General features: G+C 57.1%; 2 protein-coding genes across 4 annotated transcripts in view; both read right to left on the bottom strand.

Moving 5' to 3' along the window:
• The window catches only part of SMIM41 (small integral membrane protein 41), a gene marked incomplete at its 5' end in the record, with an annotated part of 43,050 nt that extends 31,161 nt beyond the window's left edge, over positions 1-11,889 (bottom strand). The window contains one exon of the mRNA XM_079937998.1: positions 11,474-11,889. Coding sequence (XP_079794124.1) covers positions 11,614-11,889 — 276 coding nt within the window. The 3' untranslated portion in view covers positions 11,474-11,613. The remainder of the gene's footprint in view (positions 1-11,473) is intronic.
• A 2,217-nt stretch (positions 11,890-14,106) lies between these two features.
• Positions 14,107-20,716, bottom strand: ATG101 (autophagy related 101). Of its 3 annotated transcripts, none has more exons than XM_079937997.1 (4): positions 20,699-20,716; positions 20,220-20,376; positions 17,003-17,329; positions 14,107-14,806 (listed from the first exon to the last, which is right to left on the bottom strand). In XM_079937997.1, the coding sequence occupies exons 3-4, from the start codon at positions 17,252-17,254 to the stop codon at positions 14,402-14,404; spliced, it is 657 nt and encodes a 218-aa protein (XP_079794123.1). In that variant the 5' UTR covers positions 17,255-17,329; positions 20,220-20,376; positions 20,699-20,716; the 3' UTR covers positions 14,107-14,401. The 3 variants fall into 3 exon arrangements, with proteins under 3 accessions (XP_079794123.1, XP_079794122.1, XP_079794121.1); XM_079937996.1 differs by having other exon boundaries at positions 20,634-20,711; XM_079937995.1 differs by having other exon boundaries at positions 20,487-20,710.
• Positions 20,717-20,942: the final 226 nt, after the last annotated feature.

Here is a 20,942-nt window from a genome sequence, read left to right on the forward strand (position 1 = left end):
CAGATGTGTACAAGGCAAGTGACTGCAAGAGGAACACAGAGGGGACAGTGAGGTGAAAACGTTAGGGACCCTCAAGTGGTACCAGGGACTGAGTTAGTTAAGTCAAGTCGCCTACACAGCTTGGAACCCTAACTGGATCCTTTGTTAAAATACATCTTCAGCCTCCAGCAAAGTTCAGTGTGATCTGGGCCAGGGGAGGGCGGCAGCCACGGACAGGGACAGTATTCCAGCAGAAGCTGCGCCACTTTCTGGCCATCGGGGGATTCTTGGAGGAGAAGAGCATCAGGCAAGGGAGGCTCCAGGCTGAGAGCTCCGGAGTCCGGCCCCCTAGGCATCCCTCTGTCCCCAGACACCGCTCCCCTTCCTGTGGGGCACGCCCCTTCCCACGCCCCTGCACCATCATTGCTGGGTTGCTCTCTGGTTGAGTGGAGCACATTCTTTGGTGGTTTCCTGAGAAAACGTACGAGAGAGGTGCATGTTCTGGGTCTCCGTGGAAGAGCAGGTCAGCCTCTCACTCATCCCCCCACCCGACCCCCTGACCTTGGCTCTCACCATGGCCCTGGTCCCTGGGCCTCCTCGCTGTTTTCTCCTTAACTGTTTGCTCCTTCCTCAGGCTCCCAGCTCCTGCTGTTCTGTTGTCCAGAGGGCTTTTCCCCACTTACCTTTATTGCTCTTTCTCACTCCGGTCTTTACTCAAATGTCACCTTCCCCATGACCCCACTAAATACTTCAACCTTTCCCCCGCACTCTCTGTGCACCTCCATTTTGTTATTCTCCACAGCCCTTCTTACCACTTGTTATGAATTGCAACCCCCAAAAAACAGATGTGTTGAAGTCCTAAGCCCCAGGACCTCACATGTGAACTTATTTACATTGCAGAGGTAATTGGTCAAATAAAAGTGAGATCACACTGGAATAGGGTGGGCCCCTAATCCAATATGACGGGTGTCTTTATTAGAAGAAAGATATTTGGAGTCAGGTGCACAGGTGTCACGTGGAGAATGCCACATGACAATGAAGACAGAGGTTGGACTTGCGCGGGTACCAGCCAAGAAACACCAAAGGGTACCAGCAAGCCACGTGAGCTCGGAAGAGTTCCCGACAGATCGCAGAGGGAGCATGGCCGTGCCGGCACCTTGGTTTTGGACTCCTGGCCTCTATAACGGTGTGGCTTTGTTATGGCAGCTCTGGGAAACCAATATGCCATCTGATATTCTCTGTGTTAAATTACCTGTATTATTTATCATCTGCCCCACCTCACAAGAATGCCAACAGCACAGCGGCAGGGACTTTTATCTGTTTTGTTCGCTGCTGCATCCTCAGGGTCTAGAGCAGTGCCTGGCACAGGTAAGTGGTTTATAACACTAGTGGAATGAATGAATGAATAAATGCCTCTATCATGCCTCTGTACCACTGAAGACTGGGTGCGTGGCTGCCTCTACCTCTCCCTTCCCACCCCTGTGTACCTTCTGTGAAGCATGGGTGACCCTCCATCACACCACCCTTTAATGCAACTCCAGTCACCTGCCATCCACCCTACCTGAGCTACATGAACCCACCCTTAGACTTTGGTGTCACCTGGAACTGTCCCATCCGGGTCAGCGTCGGGGCTGCACCCAGGGTCTGGCTGGCTTGGGTGCAGATGTCCCCCAGAGCATCTGTTATAATCTGAGAAGTGAGAACAAGTGGGAGTCAAGAAAGAGCCCTGGTGGTCCAGTGGTAAAGAATCTGCCTTCCAACGCAGGGGACGCGGGTTCAATCCCTGGTCGAGGAACTAAGAGGAGGAACTAACATGCCGCGGGGCAACTAAGCCTGTGTGCCACAACTACTGAGCTCGCACGCCTCAACTAGAGAGAGAAAAACCCTCATGTCGCAACTAGAGAGAAGCCCGTGCACCACAACAATAGATTCCCACGTGCCTCATCGAAGATCCCATGTGCCGCAGCTAAGACCCGATGCAGCCAAATAAATAAATAAATCTTTTAAAAGAAAGCCCAGGGCCTGGGGCAGGGGAGCAGCCTCCTTCACCCGCAGGGCTGAGGGCTGAGCTGGAGGAATAGAAGAGGAGCAGAAAGGGAATCAGACCTGGAGGGGGTCAGGGCTGAATGGTTCAGGACAGAGGCTGTGACGACGTCAGGCGGGCAAGGGCTCTTGCTGTTGGGTGAGGCTGAGACACGCGGGTGGGTGGGTGGGTGTCCCGAGAAGGGACACGAGACGTGTAACTGAACACTCGGATAGAGACTGCCAGGGGCGAGCCCAAGCTGGGGGAATGCCTGAGAGGGACCCCCAGGCCTGAACAGGGGAAAGAGGCCAGCTGGGCAACGGGACGAGGAGGGTCAAAGGCCCAGAAGACACGGTGGAGAGCGGGCAAAGGCGACGAGAAGAGGGAGCAGAGACCCAAGAGGGCGGCAGCTTGGGGACCTCATTCTGGGCTCCATCCTTGGAGCAGTGAAAACCCACGCTGGCAGGTGGCGATGGGGGCGTCCAATAGGGAATGGCTCGACAGTCTACTCCTTTTTTTTTTTTTTTGCGGTACGCGGGCCTCTCACTGTTGTGGCCTCTCCCGTTGCGGAGCACAGGCTCCGGACGCGCAGGCTCAGCGGCCATGGCTCACGGGACCAGCCGCTCTGCGGCATGTGGGATCTTCCCGGACCGGGGCACGAACCCGCGTCCCCTGCATCAGCAGGCAGACTCTCAACCACTGCGCCACCAGGCAAGCCCAGTCTACTCCTTTTTAAAAGACCGCTCTGGTGCCAATGGAGAAGGGGTGGACTGAGAAGCACCGACGGACGTGGGGCTGTGGGAGAGGTGAGGAGGGTGGCCAGAGATGGAGCAAAGCTTTCTAAGGGGTAGAATGGACCCCATTCGGTGATGGGTGGCTGTGCAGGGGAAGGAGGGAGTGACTCGAGGACAACTGCTGGGGAGGGAGTGGTCCGCTCGCGAGGATGCTGCGCCCGGAACAAAGGGTTTCCTCCCTGACTTCCGCGCTCCCTCTCGCTCATGAAGCTCCCGCCACACCAGCCTCGTTTCAGTCCCTCAGACATGCCAATCTCACTCCCACAAGAGGACCTTTTGCCCCGCTGTCCCTCTGGCAGGAACACTGTGCCCCAGCCCTCAGCCTGGCTGGATCCCCGTCTGCCCAGGTCTCGACACAGATGCCGCCTCCTCGGAGACGCTTTCCCTGACCACCTCCACCTACAGTCGGCCTGCAGGTCTCCGCCCCATTGCCCTGCTGTGTTACCATCTGCAAATGACCATTTGTTCACACGTCCGTCAAACAACCCCGCCCACCAGCACATGGGCTCTGTGGCGGGGTCCCTCTGTCTCATTTACCACGTATTCCCCAGTGGCTGCCAGCGGAGCTGCTGAGGAAATCATCGCAGAACGGACCGGTGCGTTAACGCGGCGTTCAGGACCCGGGTTAGGCTGGGGCTGCAGCTTTCAGAGCCATGGCATACAGATGGCGATTTAAGCTCCAGGAGAGCGGGGGGCACCCAGGGCAAGAGGGCAGGTAAGAGGAAGGCCTCGGACAGTCCTGAGATGCTTGGCATGCAAGCCCTGGGCGAGGAGAGAGGAGGTGCTGGCACGGGACCTTCAGAGAGAGGTGAGACTGGGACGAGGCAAAGCAAGACCTCCCCAAGGGCTTGTGGCTGGGAGCCAGGGAGCCTGGATTCAACTCAGGCAGGCGCTCCAGGGACCTGGGGCCCATTCCCTGCAATCCACATCACCTCGGGGGTTCCCCAAAGTTGGTGTTATCCTTCCCCCACTTCACTAATGAGGAAGAGGGTCTCAGTTACCCAGTGAGTGGCAGACCCAGAGTGTGGACCCACTATCGCAATGGAGACCACGGTTTCAGCGTCTCCCCTCCACAGCACCAAGCTTCCCCCCAAGCTCTCACGGCAGTCACGGGGACAGCTGTGAAGAGGAGAGGTCGGCAGCGGGTTGAGTGGCCAGGAGAGCAGCTGAGACACGAACTGAAAAGCAGGTTCAAGCAACCATCCGGGGGTGGATCGTGACCGGTCAGCGCCGGTGTAGACAGGAGCCAGGCTGGAGAGGAGTGAGCGGGAGGTGAGGACGCAGGGACGGCAAGCGGGGGTAACTTTGGAGGCGTTTGACTCTAAAGATGAAGCAAGACACAGGGTAGTAACTGGAGGCGCCCTGGGTGCGCAGGAGGGTTATTTTAAGGTGGAAGAAACCTGAGTGTTTTGAAGTTGGAGCCAGCAGAGAAGGAGTGGTTAAAGGAGCATTAAAAAAACTAAAGCGAAGGGGGTGAGGTGCAGAGGTGGAGAGAGCACCCAGCGTGGCGGAGCATCCTGGTGCCTCCTTTCTGTGAGAAGCAAGAGGTGAGGGCATCTGAGCAGAAAATGGGAGATGAGGGGTAGGGTGGGAGCAGGGGCAGAGTGGAGAGTGGGCGTGGTCCGCAGTAATTCAGCAGAGCTGCCCGAAGCCGCAAAGGGTCCTGTGCGGGTCTGGTGACCATTCTTGGCGCCATCAGTCCACCCGGGGGTGAGGTGTTCTTTGGGGGCACTTGGCAGGCATCCAGGGCTGAGGTTGTGCCAGGAGGGCTCCATGCGAGGGGTGAGGTCAGGCAGTGGGCAAATGGGATTGGGGCAACGCACCACGGAGTCTGACCTGGAGGAGAAGGAAGTGGGGGTGGGGAGGCGCTGAGGGATAAGGAGGAAGTAGGGACAAATGAAAATGTTGAAACGCACAGAGTGAAAGAATAAAGGTGTGACATAGAGCACAGCAGCATCTGAAGCAGGGACTTCACAGACGGAGTAGTTTCCAGCCGTGTCAAGGTAAACAGGAACCGTGGGTGTGGGAGATGAGGCTGAGCCCTCCGGGCAGGACGCGGGCCTCACAGGATCACTGCAGCTTGGAAGGGAAGCACAGTAGCCACGGAGTAGGATGAGGTCTTCCGTGTGTGTGCTTTGTGTTGTTTCGTTTCGCCCAGGTGAGCCGTGTGTGTGTGTGTCTGTGTGTGTGTGTTAGAGCATTCACACACGCAAAGGAGTAGACTATAGAATGGAAACCCATCCCTGTCCCCGCAACGGCTTTGCCGGCCCAGAGGGACCACGTTCCCCCTTTCTTCTGCATGGGGGCTCCTCCCCCATCATGCAGGCTTAGGGTGGTGGTGGGGAGGGGTAGCTCAGGGAAGCCATGTGGTCCAGAAAGAAGCCTTCCGCCCTCCCTCCCTCCAGAACTGCGGGGGGTGGGGGGGGGCATGGACATGCCCCAGTTCCAAAATCCTTTGTTCCCCGACTCCCCAAATAGCTGGCTCCCCGGCTTCCCTCCCACCTCTCCGGGCGCCCCTCCTCCACGGCCCACCATGTCCTCTCACCCTGCCCTTAAGAGGTGTCCTGCTTGGCCTGCTCCCTTCTCCCCCCAACCTGGTCCCTTCCCACAGCTCCATCTTCTGCCTCTAGAGTCACCATGGCCTGGAAGCCCCCCTGCTGAGCCCCAGCCCCATCCACTGATTATCCACCTTGGACGCCCCCAGCGTGCTTCCAACCCGACACACCTGAGCTGGACGCATCACCGCCCCTCTGCCTGCGGCGTCCCCATCTGCAGCAGCCATGAGCCAGTCTATGGGCGCCCAGCCTCTGTTCACCCCAGGACTGAAACAGGATTAGATTTGGTAAGGCGACAGCCCTCTCCTTTAGGCCTTGTGGTTTGGGGTGTCTGAGTAGAGCACGTGACCAAGGCTTAGGACATTCCATACTGGCAGCGCAGTACCTCCGGGGTAACACACAGTCACAGCTGCTCCCAGGGTTTGGCCTGAGAGACCTGGGACCTAAGGGACCCTAACCCCGCCTCTTTCATGATAGATATGAATCTGAGAGGCCGTGAAGCCAACATCCCCTCTTCACATGGAGGCTGAGACTAATAACAGGCACACTTACTGTGCCAGGCTCTCTACACATGGGGATCTCATTTCATCCTAACAAAACATGTACTAGCTCGGCCCCACTCTTCCCCACTCCGAAGAGGAGGGATTTGAGCCACGAGGGGTTAAGCACCTTGCCCAGGTCACACAGCTAGAGAATGTGGTACCAGCTTTCAAATCCAGGCACCTGATTCCAAGGCCTTGCTCTGACCACTAGACCACCCTGTCAGAGGCTGACAGAGCAACCAAGCCACGGGAGGCATAGAGGCCAGGCCTGCTGTCACTGTCAGACCTGAGTCAGGGCAGACCTGAGGCCAGGACTGCCGCTAGCCTTTGCAGTTACGTGCAGTATAAATTCCCCTCTGCTCAAGCCAAATATCTTTTGGGTTTCCTGTAAATTCAGACCAAAAAAGTCGTAACTGATAACACGGCCCCTCAGTGGGTGGCAGGCATCACCACCCGCTCAGTAATTCAGTCCAAGAGCTGGGGCTTCGTCCTCCCTGTTCCCTCTCCTTCATCTCTCACATCCAACTAGTGACCAAAGCCTGAATCCCAAACATCACTTGGATCTGTCCCCTTTTCTTTCCACCCCAGTCCAGGCCACCATTTTTTTTTAATAAATTTATTTATTTTATTTATCTAGTTTTGGCTGCACTGGGTCTTCGTTGCTGCGCGCAGGCTTTCTCTAGTTGCGGCAAGCAGGGACTACTCTTCATTGTGGTGCGCGGGCTTCTCATTGCAGTGGCCTCTCTTGCTGCGGAGCATGGGCTCTAGGCACGCGGGCTTCAGTGGTTGTAGCATGCGGGCTCAGTAGTTCTGGCGCACGGGCTTAGTTGCTCCGTGGCATGTGGGATCTCACCAGACCAGGGCTTGAACCTGTGTCCCCTGCACTGGCAGGCAGATTCTTAACCACTGCGCCACCGGGAAAGCCCTTTTGCTGGGTTTTGATCACAGCCTCCTTGCTGTCTCTCTACCTCCAGCCTGCTCCCACCCACAGACTTACCCCCCATTCCCTAAGATCCAGATCTTACCATGTCACTTCCCGGCTTAAAACCCTCCAGAGCCCTCACTGCCCCCAGGGTAAATTCCACTCCCGTCCAGGCTACCACGCCTCTGGTCTCCCGTCCGTCCCTTCACACCCAGCTCTACTTACCTGCTTCTAGGGTACCACCAGCCCCACACGCCACTGCGCGTCTGCCCCGAATGTTCTTCCTCCCCTTCTTCACTCCGTGAATGCCCATTCAGTACCCCTTCCTCGACAAGCCAAGCCAGTCACTCTCTGCTCTTGGCTCCGTCCACACTGGGCACTTCTCATTGTCTGTGTTAGCTTCAGTCTTTTTTTTTTTTTAACAAACTTAATTTTTATTTTATTTATTTTTGGCTGTGTTGGGTCTTCGTTTCTGTGCGAGGGCTTTCTCTAGTTGCGGCAAGCGGAAGCCACTCTTCATCGCAGTGCGCGGGCCTCTCACTATCGCAGCCTCTCTTGTTGCGGAGCACAGGCTCTGGACGCGCAGGCTCAGTAGTTGTGGATCACGGGCCCAGTTGCTCCGCGGCATGTGGGATCCTCCTGGACCAGGGCTCGAACCCGTGTCCCCTGCATTGGCAGGCAGATTCCAAACCACTGCGCCACCAGGGAAGCCCCTAGCTTCAGCCTTGTAAGCATCAGTCTTTACTGGACTGTGAGGTCCTTGAGGGCAGGGCCTCTGCCCCATTCATCTCATTCCCAGCCCCAGAGCCAGCCCGGCACAGAGCAGTCACTCAATAAACACTCATGGAAAAGATGAATAAACGAAGTGTTCCCAGGAGCAGGGTGGGGAGTGGGCGATTCTATACCTTTTCTCTAGGAGTGGCCAGGTTCGGAGGAAAAAATAACAACATCACACGATGATCACAGCCTTTCATCTACAGACAAGCACACTATATATTTGATCCTCCTGCCATTGTTGCTTCCATTTTATGGATGAAGATACTGAGGTTCATGAAGGTTTACAGCGTAGAATTCAGTGCACACGCTCACAAAATCCACTCTTTTTTTGACGCACAAGCTCTGGCCAGACTATGATCGGTCGTCAATAGGGCAGCTGAATGAAGACATGTTATTGCCCACACTGGCCACAGGGGGGCAATCGATTGCTGGCGTGAGAGTCACTGCCCCACTCCTACCCACCCTTGGAAAGCTCTGGATCTGGGTGTGGAAAGGGAATAGCCAGCACTGAGGAGGGACCAGGGGAGAGGGGCCATGGCTGGGGTTTGCTATTTCAGGATCTGCCAGAAACAGTCCAAACTGGAGCGGGGCCCGGGGGCTACTGCTAATGCCAAGAGTCAGGAACTGGAAACATAGACCGTATACCCCAAACTTGCATTACCAGCATATTTAATAACAAGCCACAGGAAGAGATGGGGCAGTGATGGGGCACTGTTGGGGCACCCAAGACCTCCAAATGGGGGACAGTGACCCACAGCCCTCAGCAGGGACAAGTCACTGGCCTGTCAGACCACGGCCACCCTGCATCAGAGATGGGACAGGGCCCAGCAGGCAGGGGGCTGGTCAGCGTCTGCGGGCACTGAGCATCCTGGGGGTGTGGCCTCTTCAGTGCCCAGGACACACAGCAGTTGCCCGGGGGCCCATTCATTCCTGGAGCGCTGACCTCCCAGACCCACACCATAAGCAGTTCAGGAGGTTGGATAGAGCAGATCAGAGGCAGCAGCTGAGTGCAAAGATCCCAAGTTGAGATCTCACGACAATCCAGGTTTCTCCCAGGCTGTCGTCTGCACCGCACACGGATCAAAGGTAGCAGGAGTTCCCCGTACAGCCAGTGCGCTGGAATGGGAGCTCTCTGGGAGACAGACCACACAAGGCTCGGGAATCTGTAACAGACAGCCACCCCTGTCTTTGCTGGGAAGGGAGCCAAGGAATGACAGACCTTTCCAGCTCAGAGTGAGACTCAGGGGCTGGAGGAAGGTTAAGTCAAGATGTCCACCCACCTGTGGCCCCAGCGTTTCCATCAAGGACAGCACAGGCTAATGGAGCTTGCTGGTGACCAGATGCCTGGCCTCACTCCACGGCACTCAGACCTACAGCCATCCCCCACCTCTCCCTCCCAGCCGGAGCCTGAGAAATGCCATGACAGCAGCACCCATTTCCCAGTTTTCTAAATTATTTTCCTCCCCACTCAGTCTGACAGCCTTGACCAGGGTCAGAGCTCCACAGCAAACATCTCGGTATCTTTCTCCAGGAACACTGAGGTCTCCAGCACATGCCACGGGCCAGCTACCCAAGCACTGAGCTGAAGGGATAGCGAAGGTAGGAAGTTGGATGAAGAAAGCGTTTGCCTACCCCATCTTCTCTCACCCCACCGGGACACCCCCAGCCCTGCCTGGGTGTGAGCAGACACCGTGATGCTGGGGGCACGGTCCGTCCCTCCATCGAATCTCTCTACGCCTCTAACACCTCCCAGACTTGAACCCAAAGGCCAACCCAAGTCATCACCTTGACCTCCGATCCCTCTGCTCTGTCCACTTGGACTTTTTTTCCATAGGTGTATATATTCCAGCTGACCCTCTGAGCTCACCTGCACCCTCAGGTTCGGGCCAGGAAAGCTTAGCCCAGCTGGCTGGGGAGTTGCTGAGGTACCTGGAAGGCCATTCCCAGCAGGAAGAAGGTATCTAGCAAGGCTGCCGGGAAGTAAGGATGGGAAGGAGGACACGGAGCGGGAGGGGGGGAGTTGAGGTTCCAGTCCCGGAAACCATATGACAAATGTGGTGTGAAGGTTCATTCTTTTGGGAAGAGAGGCCATATTCTGCATCAGCATCTCAAAGAGTGGTGAGAAATCAGGGAAAGAGAGGACAGAGCAAAGAGGGCAACCCAAGGGGTCCTTCTCACTCAGGGATGCCACCCCACCCCCTGAGCTTGGAACCAAGCAGGAGCCCCGGGGTCCAGTTCCGGCTCTGTCATCCACTTGAGCATGTCACTTTCTTCTCTCTGAGCTTCCCCATTTGTAAAGTGAAGGGTTCACAGCAGAACTGGAGACTGTCCCAGATGGGGAAGGAGAAAAGAGCATAGTATGGAGATGGGAGAAAGGATGGAAATGCAGCAAATTCAGCAGAACTTATGGGCAAGGGGGTGGGCGAACCTGGACACAGTAAAGAGAGGGCATTCCAGCCCCTCCCCCAGGACACAGCAAAGGGAGGTGGGGAATGTCCCCGGGCTGGCCCGCCTCCCTAAGGCGAGGAGCAGTCACAAGCGCACACACACACACACACCCCTGGCCAGCCCTCTCTCCAAGGGGGTGGGATCAGCATGCCTGAGGTGAGAAGTCCACAGCTCAGCAAGGCCAGTGTGGCACAGCTGTCCGGGATTAGCACCAAATCCTGGGCTGCTCTGTGCAGGGATCACACGTCCTCAGCCTCACAGCTGCACCCTGCCCACTCCGGCCCCTCACCCCTCATCGGCCCCTCCTCTCCAGCACTCACTCCCTTCTCAGAGGGAAGCTGGGACCCTGCCTCTGCCCTGGCAGACAGGGGAGGGGCTTTAGAGTGGGAGGGGCAAGAGAGGTCAGAGGCACCCCTGGTGAACAGCTCCACCCACAGAAACCTGGGAATCCCTTGGTACACCACTGAACAGAGGAGACAGACACAGAAGGCTTCCCTCGACAAACCCTATGGCTCTGCCCAAGGCAGCCTTGGCCTAGAATTACCTTGTCTTTAGGCCACCCAGGCCCTTCCCTCCAGATGGTTCCTGTCCTTGGAGAGGCAGAGGCAGGAGGGCCAGATGGAGCCCCTACAGCTGGGAACCCTCAGTCCCAGCTTCCTGGAGCAGCGTGCTCCTGAGGCCCCCCAGCTGTTAGGAATCTTGTCACCTACCCCCCCACGCACACCCCAAAGCCCCTTGCTCTGGGCCACACACGTCCCCCCACCTGAGCAGGGGCTGGGGGGAGGAGGCCCCAGCACACCTCCCCAGCCCCCAGGGTCATCCAGGCTCCTGGCTCTGCCCTAAAACTCGATCCACACTCCCATCCCTGCCCCAAGAGGGAGGCCACAGTGAGGAATCATACCCAAACCTCTCTCCGGGGAAAAGGCTTCCTGAAGGAGAGGACAGGAGGAAGCAGAAGCCGGGGGCCTGGGTTGGCTGAGTTCCTGTGGCCGTGGCTCTCCCCAGCCTCCCAGTGGGATGACACAAAGTTGGGCCTCAGCACTAGGTGGGGCTGGCGCAAAGCGGGGTGGCGTGGGTGCAGGGAAGAAGGGCTCCCCCGCACACCGTGGCCCCCCCCAGACTCCCTCCGCTTTGACCCGCCCTGCTTCTCCCTCTCCCGCAGTTACACAGTGACCTAGAAAAAGGCCGCGGGTCGGGGCGCCACTGGGCTGGAGAGACGACCGGGAGAGGGAGGGAAGGGCAGCCCCTCCGCTCAGATCCCGGCACCCCTGGGATAGCCGCCGGCCCACCCCGTGGGCTTCCAGAGCTGGAACGGGAGTCGCTGAAAAGCTGAGTCTGTGGCTGAGCGCAGAGAGCCCGGCCAATACGACGGTTTCCAGCCCCTGCGCCCCCACTCCCAAGGCGCTGCAGCTCTCATCTGGGCCGGCTCTCACCTGTGTGTGCACGCGCGCGCCAGCATCGCCGGAGGGCTTCCCGCTGAAGCCGTCTGGCGCTGGGGGCCGCTCCCTCGAAGTCGGGCGTGGAGTCCGCGGGCCGCCGGGGGGCCGCGACCCCCGAGCGCAGCCGGACGCGCCTACGAGTCATCCTCGCCGCCACTGGCGCCGCCGGGCTCTCCCTCCCGGGACGCGCGCAGCTCTCGGGCCAGCAGCGCCGTCAGACCCTGGGCGCGAAGCAGTAGGCCGGCGCCCAGGAACAGGAGCCCGCAGAGCACGAGCAGCGACAGCACGCCCAGCACCGCCGCCTGCACGGCGCGCGGCCCCTCGGGGGGCTCCGGCAGCACCCCCGACTGGTTGCAACAGGAGCTCAGCCAGGCGGCCCGGGCTGTGACGTCCGCCTGCGAGCCGTTCATGCTTCACGCCGGCTGCCCAGATGTGCTGGCGACCGCCAGATGTGCGGGAGCCCGGGGCCGGCGGGTGGGCGGCGGCCGCGTCAGGGAGGGGCCCAAGGGGCGGATCCCAGGCGCCGTGCGACCCCACCCCCTGCGTCGGAGCGTTCAGGCCCTTTTTAGACAAAGGGCTCCTCCAGTGTAGCTATGGCCCAGAATCCCAGGGCCGGTGTTACTTCTGCGCTCAAAGGCCCACACAACCACGCACGCACCCAACCGGCCAAACCCAGGAGTCCTGTCCCCAGGGCTCTCCCTCCCCCTTAGCAAAGGTCATGAGATAGCCCGCCCTCAGAATCCCGAAAGGATCTTCCAGACCTCATCCCAGGTGCTGGCTAGGGCGCTGCCCCCGCTGAGCGGGACACAGGACAAACAAGGGCCATCCCCACTCCTGGGCTTTCTGTCCCTGGGCCAAAAAGGTCAATACTGCTAGGTGGCCCAGGTGGCCACTGGGACAGGAGGCAAATAAGCAGCCTCTAGACCCTTAGTGATCATAGTCTTCATCGTGCATCATCCCCTTGGGAGCCTCCTGGGGCCGGACAAGCGGCCAGTGCCTCCTTGGTCCCAGGGGAGGGAGATGGAGGGCAGGAGGACTTTAAGGCCTGCCCCCATTCCTTTGCTCAGGCCCCAGAGGTCAAGGAGAGTTACAGACCAAGGGGAAAGCATAGATCTGAGTCACCAGGGCTCCTGTCCTGACCTTGAGTAAATCAGTCCCCTGCCTCCGGGAAATCACGCCACCAAAAGGGATGGAGATGTTACTGAACTGCCCACTACGGGGGGCTTGCTGCCAACTGGGTGTCCCACAGCCAAGCCAGGGCGGGAGACTGGCGCAGAGCCTGGCTGCAAAAAAGCAGAAAGTATGGGGAAGCTGAGATGGAGGAAAGACCCTCCCGACCAGGTCTCCTGAGAACTGTAGCAACCCTGAGCTCGGTTTAAAACAAAGTCGCTGTCCGCAAACACCTGACTCAGCCGACTCCCCGGAAGGGATGAGCTGATGGCCTCTAGGAGGAAAAGAAGGTCCCCCAGACTGCAGCAGGCCAGGTAGGGTCACACCTCATCAAGGACTTGCTGAGAATTGGCCTTCCCCATCTCCAAACCCCTGAGAACCTCCTGAGTTCTCCAACTCCCCAGTGCCCCAGAGGTCAAGGGTAGGACATCAGAAAACCCCTCATGAAACAGCGCACGGCCAAGAGTGGCTTGGGGTGAGAAAAACGTGCAAACACTTCCTGGCCATCCTGGCGCCTAACTGCTCCAGGACCATGGACAAGACCCCCAGCCCCTTTCTCCCTTAGCACAGCTGCTTATGCACTGCTCACTTAGTTTGGTTAGAACTGGCACCTATGTAAAAAAAAGCATTGTAAAACATGGAAGACTAAATCAATGAAAACACACAATGGAGTTCACCGGTTTTGAGCATGCTTGCCTAGAAATGAGTGAGTTACCAATGTCCTAACAACTGGCGAGGGCCAGCCCAAACTGGAAGAAGTGTTACCAGACACCAGTCTTAAGGTGGCCAATCTCTCTCCAGAGAGAGAAACACCAAATCAAATGAGCTCTCTGGTGCATGTGGGGGCCTGTGTGTGCTCTATGAAGACAGAGGAGATATTCTTTGGGGTCATCTGAAGGAAGACCAGATAATATAAAAGGCAGGGATGTCATACCTTCCTTAGGAAGGGAGGAGAAATAGCACAGTCATATCCAAAAGCAGTAGATCCTGATCTGTGCCCTCATTCATGGGACTGACCATGGTCACACCCGCTTATGTGAATGTCCAACAAAGTACAAAATCAATCAGCTTTCATCTATCTTTAATCCCATCCGCCCACTCCCCTCATCTTGGAATAATGCTCTCAACACACACATGTGTCCTGGCAGGTCTGCTATAAAAGTGTTAATGTTTTGGGCTTCCCTGGTGGCGCAGTGGTTGAGAGTCCGCCTGCCGATGCAGGGGACACCGGGTTCGTGCCCCGGTCCAGGAGGATCCCACATGCCGTGGAGCGGCTGGGCCCGTGAGCCATGGCCGCTGAGCCTGCGTGTCCGGAGCCTGCGCGTCCGGAGCCTGCGCTCTGCAATGGGAGAGGCCACAACAGTGAGAGGCCTGCGTACCGCAAAAAAAAAAAAAAAAAAAAGTGTTAATGTTTCAGGCCAGAACACCAGCCAAGGTAGAGATGGCGCAACCCAAACTCACATTCTCAACTTTATTCACCATCCTAGTGATGTCCTCTGTACAGCGTAGGAAAGGGGACCCCCACCAGGGGCGCGGAGAGACAGTGTAGGCCGGATCTGACCATCAGTGAAGGTGACAAGGATGACCAGAGACTGGCAACCACACACCAGGAAGCCAGGGGTGGCCCTTCCAGATCTCATCAAGGACCTGGAGCGGGTTCCAGAGCCCCAAGGGCTAACAGGGCCTAACAGTACGATCCCCAGAAGCCAAGGTCCGCAAGCCATCAAGGAGCGCCCGAGGCCCCAGCGACACCTAGAGGGCCAGGGTGTCTTTGATGAGCCTGCGCATGGTGGTGGTGACGGAGGAGCCCAGGGCATCGGTGATTTGGAAGGAGATCTTGTAGAGGTAGGGCTGCACGTCCCGCAAGCCTGTGTCAAACACGTTGTCCACCTCCGACTGCGTGGGCATCTTGGGCAGGTACTCGTGCCGGTTCATCACCTCTACAATGTTGGTGATCTTCTCGCAGAGCTTCTCACCCACCTTCTCCCGGCAGATCTGCCGTTCCTGCTCCGTGGCCAGGGCCACCACGTGCACCTTGACCGTCCACACCTCCCAGGGGATGCACTCGTCTGAGAAAGGCCAGCGAGACTTCTTCTTCTGATAGAACTCCAAGGACATCTGGCCCAGCCCATCGCCCCCGGAGTTTCGCAGAGCATCCTGGGGAAGGAGGAGCAAGAGTGAGCAGGCCAAAGCCTCCGAGGGGCTCTCGCCCTGAGCGCCTGCTTCCTATGCCCCAGGGAGCTGCTCTCCTAGCTTCTTCAGTCCCCCGGGAGGGCAGGGAATGAGGCCCAGAGAGTAAAGGATTCGTGTGAAGCGCCACAGCCAACTGCCGGCCTCAAGCTGAACGGTCCAAGCAAAGTCTGTGCGCCCACCCAGCTCCTCCAGTTTTGCTCGGAAGTGAGGTTTTTAAGCACATATTCTGGGCCAGGCTCTTTACACACGCAATCCTTCTCGCTCCTCTCAACAACTCTGTGCGGCAGGTATATAACCTCCATTTGACGGAGGCAGAATGAGGCTCAGAGACACTGGCAAGTTACCTTGCCAAAGTCCCAGGCCAGTGGATGACGGCGCCAGGGTTTGAATCCAGATTGTCTGATTTCAAAATCTTTGCCTTTCAACTTTACAAGAAGGACCTTCCTTCTCCTTCCACAACCCCGCCCCTTCGGCCCCCATCCTTCAGAAGGTTCTCCAAAATCACCTTCTCTCCAACGTCTCCTTCTCCCCAGGCCAATTAAGCACAATCCTACCTCATTCACTCAATGACAACCTAAACTCACAGCCTCTAAAGAAAAGCCCAGTGATCCTTAAAGAGAGAGACAAAAGCCAAGGAACCGAAGGGGGACAGGAGGGGAAGGACAGACCAGACCTGGAGCTTCTCCCTCCTCTCCTCTGAGAAGCCAATGGGGCCACCTGGTCCGATAAATCTGCCTGCCCCCCCGTGGGGTGTGGCAACCCCACACTCCTCCTAATGCAGCCAAGACCCTAAAGCACCTTTCCATCTGAGTCCGGGCCAACCCAGAAGGTAAGGATGCCTCCCTCAAGTCCTTAACTGCCCATCAGGAATAAGTCTCTCCTTCACGAACAAACCAAGCTCGTGTGCCCTCAGCTGACAGTAATAACGGCTGCCGCTTCTGTAACGCTTCCTGGGTGCAGGCTGTGAAGCACTTGACATGTTTGACTCATTTAATCCTCACGGTGCATATACCCCATGAGGTGGGCACAATTTTCATCCTAATTTTACACACAGTGAAACTGAGGCTGGGAGGAGTGGAATCACTTGCCCAGGGTCACACACTTGCTGGGTGGCAGAGCCTGGCTCGAGTCTGTGCTCTAAGAGTCCACTGTGCTCCCCGTGCCGCTCATAGGCATCTGGAGGACAGAGGGCTGAGTACCGCTGCCTCCCTTTGAAGGGGGACTGGGTAACTCTTATGAACTTGCCCTTTCTGGCCTTGGAGGGATGGAGGTGGGGAGCCCACTGTGGCCTGGGAGAGGGTCCACCCCCTGCAAGGATCACACCTCTGTGGAATGGAAGTCAGACAGACAACCCTCCTCCTCTGACCTCAGGGAACACCTTAAGAGAAATTCCCTTGGTTACTTGAAAATTTAAAAATATGCACTCATCAGGGCTTCCCTGGTGGCACAGTGGTTGAGGGTCCGCGGCTGGGCCCGTGAGCCATGGCTGCTGAGCCTGCGTGTCCGGAGCCTGTGCTCCGCAACGGGAGAGGCCACAACAGTGAGAGGCCCGCGCACCGCAAAAAAAAAAAAAAAAAAAAAAAAAAAATGCACTCATTGAAATAGTGAAACACTGCAACACTGAATGAAGACAAAATAAAAATCATGCCTCCATTCCCACCCTGAGGTGACCAACATTAGCAGAATGGCGTGTCCCATCCACCTTTCCCCTCACCCCTACAGGCACACACAGACACGTGCCACGCTGCCCGAGAGACACTCCACTTGGATGCCCACTGCCTGAGCCCAGCATCCCTCCCTCTCAGGGAGTTTCATATAAGAAAGGCCCAAATGTGGAAGCAGAGCAGAGGGGTATCAGGAGAGAGAGCTGCAGGGTCAGAGAAGGTCAAGAGCACAGCGGCAGCGATCACCCAGGGGCCCTGACCGCCAGCGCTCCGAGGGCTTCCTGCTCTGCTTCCTTGTACTTTTACCAGGTCCCCTCACCTCCCCGCCCCCCACCACGCCCTCCTCACCCACAGAAGCTCTGAAAGCTCCTCTTCCTTAGAACCTGAAAGGACCCGACAAGTACCCCCAGGAAGGGCGAGCTGGCCCAGCAGCAGGCCGGGGCGGGGTGGGGATGACACTCAGGGGCCGCCTGCCCCCCACCGCGCCCCACCTTACCCTGAACTCCCCGACGACCTTGCGCAGGGCGCGGTCCAACTCCTCAGACGAGACGCGCACGTAGGTGAAGTCGATGAAGTCGCAGTCGACGTCCTGGGTGCCCACGGTGCCGATGGAGTAGGTGCCCTCCTTCTTGTAGTGGAACTTGCCGGTGCTGCGGTGCAGGAGCACCGTGTGCAGCACGGCCAGCATAGCCTCCTCCACCTGCCGCCCCTCCACCGACACCTCCAGCACCTCCGAGCGACAGTTCATCTTGCAGCCGGTGGCCCACGCTGGGGTCGGGACGAGAGTAAAGACCGGGGAGCTTCGGCCCACCCGGGGACCGCCCTGCAGAAGGAACCATATCAGATGTGGACACCTTCTGCATGATCTGCGCGTCACCTGTTCACCTCCTTCCAGGCCCAGCCCAGCCCCTGACGCCGCAGCCCGTCTCTGCACTGCGCAGCACATGCTGGCAGAGAATCACAGACTCTCGGGATCGGAGAAGAGGAGAGCCTCAAAGTTACCAGTCCAAACACCCGGCCCAGGCCTGAAGTCCATGACGGTGTGCAGTGCAGGTTACAGCAAATGCTCACTGTGCAACACCTATCAGCCCCTGCCCTTGAGAAGCTGCCAGGATGGAGGAGAGACAGGCAGGTAAACATTACCAGAGTGGTGAGACTACATGGTGGGAATAGAAGAAAAGGAAGATTGGAATCTGATTTCCTGGGATCTTGAATGACCAGATTAAGGCATCTGGACTCTGTCCCGAGGGCAGAAGAGTCACTGCATCACTGTCCAGCACTGAATCTGGGCAGCAGAAAGTGAACTCTGGTTGACAAGCAGAGAATGGCTCGTCGCTATTTTGGGGTCACAGACTGCTCTGAGAAGTCAGTGAAAGCTAAGAAGACTGGACTTGAAAACCTGACTGACACATACACACCAAATCTCACGTTTCCATCCACAGACTGAGGTAAAAACTTGCCAATTTAAGGCAGAAAGGGCTGGGCAAGGAGGCCAGTTAGAGGCCACTACAATAGTGACAGTTACAGAGACAGTGCAATGGGATATGGGAGAGTGAAGTACAGAGTGTGGGGTTTTCACGTCCAAAGGGCCTGGGTCTGAATCCCAGCTCTCCTATATCTTGCTCTGTGACCTTAAGCAAATCATTCAACCTCTGAGTCTATTTTCTCATGTGTAAATTTGGATCGTTATGAGGATGAAATAAAATAACACATGTAAAACACAGCAGAACAGTGGTTAAGAGCAGTGACTCTGGGCTCCCCTGGTGGTGCAGTGGTTGAGAGTCCGCCTGCCGATGCAGGAGACACAGGTTCGTGCCCCAGTCCGGGAAGATCCCACATGCCGCGGAGCGGCTGGGCCCGTGAGCCATGGCCGCTGAGCCTGCGCGTCCGGAGCCTGTGCTCCGCAACGGGAGAGGCCACAACAGTGAGAGGCCCGCGTACCGCAAAAAAAAAAAAGAGCAGTGACTCTAAAGCCGGACGGCCTGGGTTGGAACCCCAGCTCTGCCAACTGCTGACTGTGTGATGTGATCATGGACAAGCTGCCTCACCCCTATGTGCCTCAGTTTCCCCAATCCATAAAAAGGGCATATTCACAATAGCTACCCCGAAAGGGTCGTCTCAAGGACAGGATGAGTAAGTATCTGTAACGCACTTAATGCAGTTCCTGACAGGTAGTATTAGCTGCTATAATTATTTCATTGTCATTGATGAGAGATGACACAAGGCTACAGGACAGGACTAGTGGAGAGAGTGGGAATGAAAGAAGAGACTTGAGGGCTTCCCTGGTGGCACAGTGGTTAAGAATCTGCCTGCCAATGCAGGGGACACGGGTTCAAGCCCTGGTCCGGGAAGATTCCACATGCCGCAGAGCAATGAAGCCCATGCGCCACAACTACTGAGCCTGTGCTCTAGAGCCCGCAATATAAAACTACCGAGCCCGTGCGTCACAACTACTGAAGCCCACGTGCCTAGAGCCCATGCTCTGCAACAAGAGAAGCCACTGCAATGAGAAGCCCACGCACCGCAACCAAGTGTAGCCCCTGCTCGCCACAACTAGAGAAAACCCACGTGCAGCAAAGAAGACCCAACATAGCCAAAAATCAAATAAATAAATTTTAAAAATTAAAAAAAAAAAGAACAGACTTGAGAACCAGAACTTCATCAGTAACTGAATATGAGCCCAGCAAGAGAGGGTTCAGCCTACACACCTCCCCTGACAGAGAATTCACTACTTCTCGCAGCAGGCCATTCCGTCTTTTCAAAGCTCTACTCAGTGATTCCCTCTATGGAAGGAATCTCTTAGTGCTTCAAACCACTAAACTTAGTTTTGATATCAAGAGCCACACACAGAATAAGTCTCACCCTTTTTCCACAAAGGAGCCTTTCAGATATTTAAAGGCAACTCTTCCATCACCCCCTTACCCCTCCCCCCCACCCCATCTACAGGTTAAAGGTCTCCAGTCCCCATAAACATGCCAGCTTGACATCACATCTTATCTCCTCAAGTCTGGCAGCTCTCTTCAAAGTGTATTGGTTTGTCTCTTTGTCCCTGAAGACAGGGCAGCAGGCCATGGACTGCTCAGAATCAAGCTGGCTCTCTGCCTCTCACTTGGCAATCAGCCCAGGACTACCTGTATTATCAGTTATCTTTTCACAGGTGTTAATCTTGACTGATCTCTCCAACTAGGCAGACGATTCCTTGAGGGCAGGGACTGTATCCTAGTCATCACTGGAATCTCAGTATACCTGATTCCTAGTACAGAGACTGCTCAATTCATCCTGATGCAGGAATTGTTGCTGGGTTGGTTCTCTAGTCTAACTCCATCCAGCAATTTCCCATCTAAAGATTCCCAGCTCTGGTCCAGCTCCCCTTTCTTCCACAAACCCCCTCTTGTATCCCCCGCAGGCCATCCATCTCTTCACTTTTGGCCCAAACCCAGGCTCTTCCCTCATTCTCGGCGCCACTCCACTCCTTCAGGAAGTCATTACTAACCAACCTCAGCCTCCTTCCCAACGCGGCCACCTTTGGTCTGTGATGAGCTTCTCTGCTCCCTCTCCCCCGACCCCGGTGAGCAGGGGACTTCTCCAAGGCAGGGCCTGGGAAGTCTCGTCCCTTCGGTGCCCCCAAGGCCCAGATCTGCAGAGCACAGGTGCAGAGGCTGACTGATGCCTTCTCTGAGTCAGGCCGGAGCCCAGGGTACCCCCATCCTCACCTTATGCAGAGAGACTGGAGCGCGGGTCCCTCAGGCTGGATCTTGCCCTTCCTCCTCCTCAGGCGCAGGTAAGCCCTCCGCAGGTGCGATCTCCGCAGGTACGATCTCCGCAGGTACGCCGCAAACTCCGCGCGCCCGAGGAGCCGCAAGAAATGGGCTGAACGCAAAAACACACAGTTATTCGGCTCCGCATCAAGAAACCCCGGCCGGACGCAGGAAGGACTTCCCGTCCGAGTCGCGTTTCTCCAGCCACCAGTCCCGGCGAACCTCCACGGTCCAGGGCTACGCGGGAGGAGCGGACTCCTCCAGGTCTCGGGAGCGGCGCCCCGCGCCCAGCCTGGCCGGTCCCGGGAGTTCGAGGCGCGCCCGCGCTCGTACAAGAGAAGGGGGCACACGGCTAAAACGGCCCCCCACCTCCCCGAATCCCCGTCCTGGACCTTCGGGCCACGCAACCGGCCTCCCCGCGGGCGGCAGATCACCTCGGCAGGAGGCGGTGCCGGCGCCGGAAGCCCTGACCCTCCTCTGCGAGCCTGGCCGGTCCCACCTGCTCCATCGGCCTCCGGCGGGGGCGCGAGCGGAGCTGGCCGAGCCCTGACACTAGTGCAGCTACCCAGATCGTTCTACCTCCACTCCAGAGGACAAAAAGAATCATATGCTGCTCTATAATTTGAAATCTACCTGTTTCTGGGTTATCTATCAGCTTTTAAGATTTGATGGTAAGAA

The sequence above is a fragment of the Stenella coeruleoalba genome (assembly GCF_951394435.1).
Source record: "Stenella coeruleoalba genome assembly, chromosome: 11".
Classification (NCBI taxonomy): domain Eukaryota; kingdom Metazoa; phylum Chordata; class Mammalia; order Artiodactyla; family Delphinidae; genus Stenella; species Stenella coeruleoalba.